Here is a 9,529-nt window from a genome sequence, read left to right as displayed (position 1 = left end):
CTATTCATCCTCAACGTTGAGAAACACTGACATAGGACTACATCTCGATCTGTAATTTATTTGTATTTATTCTGTGTACATGAAGCAGACGAATTTACCGCAATTTTGAGACGCTATTGATTAGTTGATATTTAATGGCATACGTTGCACTTTAGCAAATATATATGAGCATTACACGGTGACTCAATTCCTTTTGCAATCGATATCACGTCCTTCGTATTTCGAACTCATTACATCAATATCTCATGTAGAATTTGAAAAACGCATTGATTTTATATCAAGGAATATTTTGAATCACGTCTTGCAATCCAATATTTTTGTTATATATGATTCTTTTGTTACGAATAAATTTTTGCGGTATACATCTAATAAAAAAATCTTGCAGTAAAATAAAAGCCCCATCATGAGGCTTCTTATTATGATTATATAGTAATGGCTTTAATTAATATCCCACATGCTGTTTTTATTCAGTCTTCTTTAATCTAATCTTGTTCGCAATTATGTTCAGTTCCTATCATATTACATTTATACGCGCAATAGACAAGACTCTGATACAACATTATGTAGTATAATATGCATAGCGTTATATCAATATATGCTAATATATAATTTCAAATCATATTTATGTTTTATCACTATTTAGTCAATTTACTACTTTTCACTTTGCGAAATAAGTTGGTTGACTGTACAACTGCTCAATATTAGATTGCTCAACTTCCGTGACAGTAAGATAATACAGTAAAACTAACATTATTATATACACCGTGTAAAATATAGATCAAAGTCTTTTTATTTCAACTGAATTCATGAAACGTTTTGTTCTATTTTATAGTCTGATCTTTTTCATTTATTTTATAGTAGATACGATCTTACTTTTTATACATATAATAGACTATCAACAAAATCACGTTAGTTTTAGCAAAAAAGTAAACAGGTTAAAGATTAAAGAGAGAGAGAGAGAGAGAGAGAGAGAGTTAAAGCTGAGACCCGTATTACAAAGTTATTCAGGATAATTGTACTTTTTTATGTTCTCTTTATACATTTAGATTTTTCAAAGAAAATGATTCAAAAATATCATTTTAATTTTTTATTGAAATTACGTGTATTTTGACAACGCATAGTGTCCAATCGTTCCTATTCTACGAACATTGACACTTTTTATTAAATCGTTTTATATGACAACTGGTATATGTATATATTGTTAATTATATGTTTTTTGTGTGTCTATCATAGAGTTATCACACACTCATAGAACACGTTTATTTAAGTGAATGTACGTATGCTTTAACTGTTCATTGTATTTATACAATATTACGATAGTATACAGACAAAAAGATTTATTTTTGACAATTATACACAGAATATTTTTTGTTTATTTAAACAAAAATATTATACTTTATCAAAATTGCTAAAGATTAACCATGGTCATACACTAATGCTCAAACTGCTAATTTGCAAATGTAACAGAAGCAAAATTATCTGGACAATTTGCGATCAGCTATCTATGATACAGATGTGCAAAGATTATAAATTGCGAAGCTTCCTTTTTTTTTATTTCCGCTTTTCGGCGATGTTTTGTGTACCGGTTCAGTCTGTAAATGCTTGTAAATAGTATTTCGATTGATTTTTTACTAAAAATCTACTTGGCAAGCATGCATTGGACGGAGTGAGTTGTATAATGTTGGGCTATAAAGTGCGGATGCGTTTGAACGGAAGTGTGTTTATAGTATGTCAAATAAAATTAATGCACACATTATTTGACAAGACGAGTACGCGTTCATATGCAAAGCTTCTTAAGAACAAAGTGCGAATGTAAAAAGAAAAAAAAACGAAATACTCGTTGTTTCCCCCACAAGTTTAATGCCGAAGAATATTTTATCGTTAACATCGATCTCTAGGGAGCTGATGTATGCTTGAGTCCTTTGTTAATGATCATAGTCACATTAGGTGGATGTATCCACTTCCGATGCAATGTTACGCGTTATAATAAATAAATAATTCGTTCTCGTAAAAGGACGAAAAGGGATACTGAATCAAAGATTAGCCTAACGTCTTCTAATAATTGTGCATAATGCTGCGATACATGCACCGTTCACAATGAAGTGTTGTATAGGGTGGTTTTGAAATACAGATCGATTAATATATCTATGAATAATATTATTTAATGTAAAGCGATATAGATCAATTTTAACAGAGTTTTCAAAACGTGCGGATTTACACGACTTTGAGAATGCGTCAACATTTCATACACTACATAAGGAATACAAATAATAAATACAACATTACGGGGGCAAACAATTTGCTTGGAGATTTTTTTTTGGATGCTATACGCGTGTGCGCCCGCGAATGTAGTGTATATTTTCTTTTTGAGTTTAAAGCAAACGCCACTGCCATAATGAAAGACAAACCTACGAAAGGAAATAAAACAGATACAGTATGAATGAAACGTAAGCCCGCAATATCAGTATCTCGGAATTGAAAAATCCTCGTCTCACAAGATACCCGTCATCTTTAACTTTTCGTTATTCGCCTCGACGTATCACGCGTAATCGCTTGTATATTTGTAATTTTGCGTGTAACGTTATCGAGCGTCATACAGAAATTCAATGATTCTTCGCTGTACGGTACGATATAGCGTAGCAGATAATTGGGTGTTTTAGCGAGAGCACTAACGAATTAGTAAGGCGTTATTTTTTTCTCTAGATTAAGGATAATTTTTGTTGCTTGCGCTAATAGTGCGACGATTTCTATTTTCTTCTGTAAGTTACACCTTTGAGTGTCGCACGAACGTGTATAATACGGGGATATAAATAATGAATAAAACGTTCGTGTGGACAACGAAAACCGAAATGCACCTCGGAGTCAGTAACAAAAGCCGATGGTTGCTAGGCACAGCCATTGCTACAGATAGTCGTAGATGTAACTTTAATTTGTAATATCGTTATTGTAAGAATATAGAACCGCGCTATGGATTAGGGCGACGATCCCTTATCTGTCACTGTATTATCTTTAACTGTTTCCATCTTCCCTCCCGTCGCGCATCCCTTCGAAGGTATTGATGTGACCGCGCCCGGGCAACGCTTGACAAATTTAGATTATCTTGCATTAAAAATTGTATTTACTATTATTAACTGTACGATTAACTACTACGCGCTGTACGCAGAGGAAGAAACAAACTTTATTTACCAAATACCAGTTTTTTAATAAAAATCTTTTTGTGAAAGAAAATATTGAACGCTTGCTACCTCGCCATGTATCGAAATTATTACGTTACTATTATTTATATTTAATTTTTGCGTAAAATTCAATGCGCAATTAACTAGAATTTAAAATGATCTAATAATTAACAAATAACACGCGCAATATTTTCTGCGTATGCTGTGTACATACAAGATCGATATTCGATTTTTACTTACAATTAGTTTAGTATATGCTTCGAATTTTATAAATAATTTGCGACTCCTTAATATATTTTTTATATGTTTGAAAATTATCAAATTCTTAAATTAATACTTTGATTTGTTACGATTAACATTTACTGACGTATCTCCGAGGATATTTTTTCCATTATCTTCCTTGTTATCATCTTCTATTATCATTTTACGCATTGATTAGTTCCTTACTTTTCACTATACGACCGGTCGCGAGAATATTAGCGTATATTATCGTACGATATGATCGTACGAAGTTTACTTGATAGATCTTTGGCCCACGCAACAGAATTCATCAAAAAACTAATTCATCGACGACGCAATTTTATACATGCACGTACCTAGCAATAATGAACCATCTGTTGCACTTTCGATGTATTTGATGGAAAAAACGATGAAATATGCGAAGATACTTCGATAGATCCAAACTCCGAGCCCACCGCCGTTGACTGCGACTCCCCGAAATCTTGTTATTAAGCACATAATAGCGATAGCATTCAATATTTTATACATTACAATGATCACTCGACACTTCCGATCACTATTTGCATTCACGAGATCCTTTCTGAGCAATAACGACTACGAGAAGTATGAGACAAGTCCGTACATGTCCCGAAGTGTCCCGTAACTGATATGACAGGTTCAATCGCAATATTGAAATTCAAAGTTTCGAGAATCGTAACTATCGAAATGGCTGCGGCGCAGCCATTTCTTCTTTTGTGTATTTGGTGTGTGTTTATATAATTTATGACTACGTTTACACGCCTTGCTTTCCAGCAAGGACACTGTGTAACGTAGTGAGTCGTTTTATCCTTGTTTAACGTTGGCAAACGACAAGGATAAAACGACTCACTGTGTTACACAGTGTCTGATTATGTCCTTGCTGGAAAGCAAGCACGGTCACCTTTAATCGGATTTAATAACATCCGTAGTTAGGAACTAATCAATCACAGTCATTCCATTCTTCACAGGAATAGCTATGATTGGTCAATTTGGTCGTAAAACAAATGAAAGGGACATGCACGCACGTACGCACATACTCGTGTTGACAATTGTCAAATAGTTGTCATGCAAATTCATTGATAATATATAACATAAGAAGATAGCGTAATGAGATCGCAAATGATCGTTCATTCGATATAATCAAATCGTCTTCATAGGACGCTATTTCATAGCGTTTTGATTTGACAACTGAACACAAATGTGATTGCAATAACAGGCTTGCTTTGACGATGTGCCGCAAGAATTTTCACGTCGCAGTATGAAAAATCGTTTATACGATTACATCTGCATTTTCGTCGTGCTCGAGATATTGCAATCGTCAATTTGTTATGCGAAAATCATCAGTGATACTCGCAGGTATTGACAATAATTTTCTTAAACTCTACATCACCCGTATGTTTCATATAATTTGTTATGGATTTAATGAGATTTTCACTTTCCACTTATTATCTGTTATGTATTGTCTGTACGTAAAATATTCTTCATACAGCACAGATTATGCCAAGCAAAATTGCAACGTTCCAGCAATATTGTAGTAACATTGGAAACGTTGCAGCAATGTTGCGAACTTCTGTGCTGTATGAGTTTTTCAAATATTTTATATTGCTTAGAAGATTACATGTTTCTAGAACAAAACGGGAGATATCTGTTGCTGAAACGTCACAATTAAAAGAAGACATAAACTATGCAAAAGAAATAAATTTGCAACATGAAGAGAAAAGTGATAATGATCTTGAAGAGGATGGTACGTATCAAGACGATACAAGTAAGAAACGCAAAATTTCGAAGAAAGCTGCAAATTTCATGAGTTCCACCGACTTTTGCCCATCAAAGGCTGAAGAATCTTTCAATCGTGACAATGTATCCAGCTATCTTAACTTGCAACGCTCGAATGAGGATTTAGAAACGGAAGAAGCGACAAAACAAGAACGCGATAAAAATGAAAAAGCAAGCAATTTCATCCGCTTACCTCGGAACATAAATGACGACTTCAACAGGTATACCGATCAGAATGAGAGATCGAGTTTGTACGACGATTACGAGGCAAAAGATATCGCAAAGCGTGGTATTCTAAGCGGCTCAGAGGATTACGAGGAAATGGAAGACGACTTGCCCGGAATAGAAGATATGGCTGCAGTGCAAGAATTGACAAATGAAGCTGAAAAGAGAGAAACACAGAAGGATGCTCGGGTGAAAAGGGACCAAGCGGAAATTTCAGAAATGCTTGATAAATCCAGATCAAACCTAGACAATCCAGCAAAGTTAGAAGAATCAAAAATTGTAGAAAAAAATCCTTACTCGCGCGAAGTTTTTCATACTGAATTATCGAAAAGTTTTAACGAAGCGTCAGCACCCAACACGATTAAAGATTTCGAATCAAAGGACGTAATCTCAAAGTTGAGCGGTTCTTCTAAAATCCAAGAACCAGCAAGCATAGTTGCTCCGCTCAAGAAAGACGAATTAAACGCAGAATACGAGAAACGCGTGGAAGAGGAGATTCAACGGAAGATTGATTTTATTAAGGAGGAGATTAAACGAGATATTGAAGTTCAACAACGAATAAGAGACATCGAGAATAATAATGCTAGATTCGACGAATTGCAGGATCAAGAACATGAGGATGAAGAAAGACAGAACTTCGAGAATGAATCAATCAAGAAGCGGCAAACTGTAGCCAAGAAATCTGTACAAGAGATTGCTGATGATGAGAAAAGTTCTTCTCCTGAGAAAAGTGAGGAGAAACGGTCTTTGAAAAAAGAACAGCATAAAAAACGGCAACATCGATCTAATAAGATCAGTACATCGGATACTTCAAAGCAGAATGAAAATCTGAAACGACAAGTCGTGGCCGATTACGACAAACCTTCTGAGCAAGTGCCTTCGAAAGAGCTTTTCAAAAAGAAACGCGAGCGTGTCAGACAAATTTTTTTGGTGAATAACGATCAGCATCAGACAAAGAGGAGACAACTGAGAAGCTACTCGTTGCCATCTGCCCAGGCAGTCGTCAGATCCGAAGATGAATTATTTATGAATCCCAAACTGAATTCGTATCTCCGTACGGACAATAGAATGGTGAGGCTTAACAGAAAGCAGACTAAAACATTATTGAGCGATATATTATTAAAAATTGATTAATATATTATATAAAACAAATTGCTATTATATAAAATATAAAACATAAAGCTACTACTTAAAATATAAATATTAATATAATATATATAAAAATAAGAAAGTAATAAAATTGTTGCAGTTCGAAAAATCTTTGCCAGTTGGCAGCGAAGATGAAAATAACGAGGAAGAACAGAGCCCTACAGCAGAACAGTCAGATTCTTTGGTATCTCTTATTGGAAGTTCACAGGAATTAAGTCCATGTTTAGAAAAAGAGTACAAAGAAGCCTTTGGTGGATTGCAAAGTGAGCCTGGCAACGCTTTAGCCAGATTCAAAAGGGTCAAACGTGTGCTAACAAACGATCCTAACGCAATTTAAAATTTTGATTAAAGTATAAAGATGACATAGATTAATCTTCCTTTAATAATCTTCAGGATGAAAATATTTCTATCATACAAAATGAAATTATAAAAAAATATAACGATATTTTTTTAATTATGATTAATAGCAAAAGGCTACATAAATAGGAATATGTAGGAATAGATGTATGTAAAAAAATATCAGAATAGATTAAATAGATATTAAAAAAGCAGAATAATACATTTGTAATTAGAGAAATGATTATAGCTATAATAAAATGTAATATCATTAATTACAAAACATTTCGAGATTGTCGGTCGATTTAATCCTAGCTTAAATAAATGATATATAAATTCTTGACACAAATGCCTAATTATGCTATTTAATATTAATTTATGAATTTCTGTGCCGACTCTATATAATCTTAAAAGATATCAAGTTAAATATCAAAATATTTGTTTCTGTTCAGCTAAAAATGATTAAAAATATTGGTAATACTTATAAAATAAGAGAAATGTACATGTCAATCAAAATTTTCAATAACTGCTGTTAAATTTTTCTTTTCCTCTGTACTTGCAAAACTATATTGTACAGATAATGCAGACAGTTCTTTGAGCTGTTGTTTTCCAATATTAAAAACAGAACTTAATATTTCCAATTCTTTTGACAAGCATGTATTAAAAACACCTTTATCATCAGTCTAAAAAAAGTTATATTTTAATTTTTTAATTTTAAACAATATATTATTTGTTATACTCACTCCAATAGTTATGGGATGTCCAGCTTTGTACAGATATTTAAATTGATGATACATATAAGATGACACTGTTTTACATTTAATGTTTGATGTTAAGCATAATTCTAGATTAAAAGGAAAAAATAAAATATGTTTACCAGTTTGTACATATTAACCACATTCATCAAAATATCTTTGAAAAGGAGAATTATCTCTCTCGAAGATCTCTTACCAACAGGAATTTTGGATTCCAATAATGTATCAAATAATTGCTGAGAACCTTGCAAACTAGGATGAATGCAAGTACAATGTCCCAAACGATCAGGTTTAAATTTTAATATATCATTTGTTTCCATTTCATTTGGTACCTGCATATGTATCTTATATATATATGTACTATATCTATTACATACAGAGACAATTGATTTTATTTGGAAGATAATTTACCTCTGCACAATGAGCTGTAATTCTAAGTCCTACTTTCCTAGACGTTTCTAATAATTCTAAAAATGAATCACCCACTGTTGGATCACCACTAAGATCAATACCTACAACATGTTCTGGATGTTTTTCCATAAACTGTATAGCAAGATTTATGTTTTCTTCTGCAGGTTCGTAACCTTGTTTTCGATTGATTGATACTAGTAGTTTTACAAGAATTTGTGGAAATTCAGATTTCGACGCTCTGTACATATCAGATGTAATAATACTGATTATTTCAAGGAAAAATAAAAAATGTGCCCCATATATGTATATATATATATATACATTTAAATCACAATCTGCTATACAAGCTAATATACAGACATTACTGAGTAGTTACTTACTCGATAGCTTTTATTATAGCTTGAAGATACTCTGTTTTTGTCATTACATCCTTTACAGCACGAGGTGTGCTCCTTAATTCTAAATAAATCACATTATCTTCGTGAAACTCTTTTATCACATCACAAGTAGCAACAAATACAGCTTGTGGTGTAATTGTTAGTGCATGAGCTATATCAAACATTTTAAAACATCTGGAAAATTAATAATATATAGCACATTTTTTGTTGAACAATTTATTACCTCAAATCTCAACGTTTTATAAAAAAAATAAGAAAAAGCCTGTGTACTCGCTTAAAGACGAAAAATTGGTGGTATCCAGATCCATAAAAGTTTCATTACAAGTAGTGTCTGAGCGTTGCATTTTACATAATTTTTGCAACGTATTTATACTTAATGAACCGTTTAAATGTGCATGAAGTTCCTAATAAATAATTAAAAAAAATTAATTATTTAGTTTATTAAAAGATTTATGAGGTTATGAAGTATAAAATAAAAGTGGTAATTATACAGTTTAGTTATAGCACCTCAAAAATCAATAAAATTAGGTTTATTTGATGCGTTTTTGCATGAAACGAAAAAATCTGGTAGAAAAAAGTGTCGCTCTGCCCCGCGAACCGAGATATTAAGTAAAATTCACGACTATTGAGGTTAGGAAATCTGTCACAGCCACGCAACGAAATTTCCTAACCTCAATAGTCGTGAATTTTGCTTAATATCTCGGTTCGCGGGGCAGAGCGACTTTTTTCTGCCAGATTCTTTCGTTTCATGCAAAAACGCGTCGAATAAGCCAATTTTATTGATTTTTTACTACTGTACTGTAAATAAACTGTATAATTATCATAAAAGCACTCATTTATCACAATAAGCGTTATTTTTAGATTCGACTTAAAATATACTTACCACTTTAGGTAACTTTCGGCAAAACTCTGGTATATCCATTTTATCATTCAATATATCTCTTACCTTTATAAAATGATCATTAATGTTTCATAAAATAAATGTTCATGTTATAAATGCAGGACGCGGTCAAGTTGCTGCTACGAATGCATCTTAAGCCCAGTG

The 9,529-nt window shown here is 32.7% G+C and overlaps 2 protein-coding genes across 2 annotated transcripts; one reads left to right on the top strand and one right to left on the bottom strand.

Moving 5' to 3' along the window:
- The first annotated feature begins 4,605 nt into the window (after nucleotides 1-4,605).
- Nucleotides 4,606-7,011, top strand: LOC108723079 (glutamic acid-rich protein). The gene is made up of 3 exons (XM_018448565.1): nucleotides 4,606-4,790; nucleotides 5,063-6,506; nucleotides 6,685-7,011. The coding sequence occupies exons 1-3, from the start codon at nucleotides 4,693-4,695 to the stop codon at nucleotides 6,919-6,921; spliced, it is 1,779 nt and encodes a 592-aa protein (XP_018304067.1). The 5' UTR covers nucleotides 4,606-4,692; the 3' UTR covers nucleotides 6,922-7,011.
- Nucleotides 7,012-7,426: 415 nt separating this feature from the next.
- On the bottom strand, nucleotides 7,427-9,483 carry Ada (adenosine deaminase-like protein). Its single transcript, XM_018448575.1, has 7 exons — nucleotides 9,368-9,483; nucleotides 8,755-8,888; nucleotides 8,467-8,658; nucleotides 8,087-8,324; nucleotides 7,872-8,007; nucleotides 7,664-7,764; nucleotides 7,427-7,603 (listed from the first exon to the last, which is right to left on the bottom strand). Exons 1-7 carry the CDS (start codon nucleotides 9,404-9,406, stop codon nucleotides 7,427-7,429), a joined length of 1,017 nt encoding a protein of 338 aa, XP_018304077.1. The 5' UTR covers nucleotides 9,407-9,483.
- Nucleotides 9,484-9,529: the final 46 nt, after the last annotated feature.

The sequence above is a fragment of the Mycetomoellerius zeteki genome, unplaced genomic scaffold, assembly GCF_001594055.1.
Source record: "Mycetomoellerius zeteki isolate Tzet28-1 unplaced genomic scaffold, Tzet1.0 scaffold223, whole genome shotgun sequence".
In the NCBI taxonomy this organism is placed as follows: domain Eukaryota; kingdom Metazoa; phylum Arthropoda; class Insecta; order Hymenoptera; family Formicidae; genus Mycetomoellerius; species Mycetomoellerius zeteki.
The sequence above is the reverse complement of the archived record's forward strand: the minus strand, read 5'-3'. Positions and strand labels throughout refer to the sequence as shown.

What these genes read in the sequence shown, in the direction of transcription:
- LOC108723079 (XM_018448565.1), top strand. Translation starts at nt 4,693, where the DNA reads ATGAAAAATCGTTTATACGATTACATCTGCATTTTCGTCGTGCTCGAG. An exon ending in ATCATCAGTGATACTCGCAG is followed by an intron (nt 4,791 to 5,062) that starts GTATTGACAATA and finishes ACATGTTTCTAG; the next exon opens with AACAAAACGGGAGATATCTG. An exon ending in TCCGTACGGACAATAGAATG is followed by an intron (nt 6,507 to 6,684) that starts GTGAGGCTTAAC and finishes AAATTGTTGCAG; the next exon opens with TTCGAAAAATCTTTGCCAGT.
- Ada (XM_018448575.1), bottom strand. Translation starts at nt 9,406, where the DNA reads ATGGATATACCAGAGTTTTGCCGAAAGTTACCTAAAGTG. An exon ending in GCCGAAAGTTACCTAAAGTG is followed by an intron (nt 8,889 to 9,367) that starts GTAAGTATATTT and finishes ATTATTTATTAG; the next exon opens with GAACTTCATGCACATTTAAA. An exon ending in AATTTTTCGTCTTTAAGCGA is followed by an intron (nt 8,659 to 8,754) that starts GTACACAGGCTT and finishes TTAATTTTCCAG; the next exon opens with ATGTTTTAAAATGTTTGATA.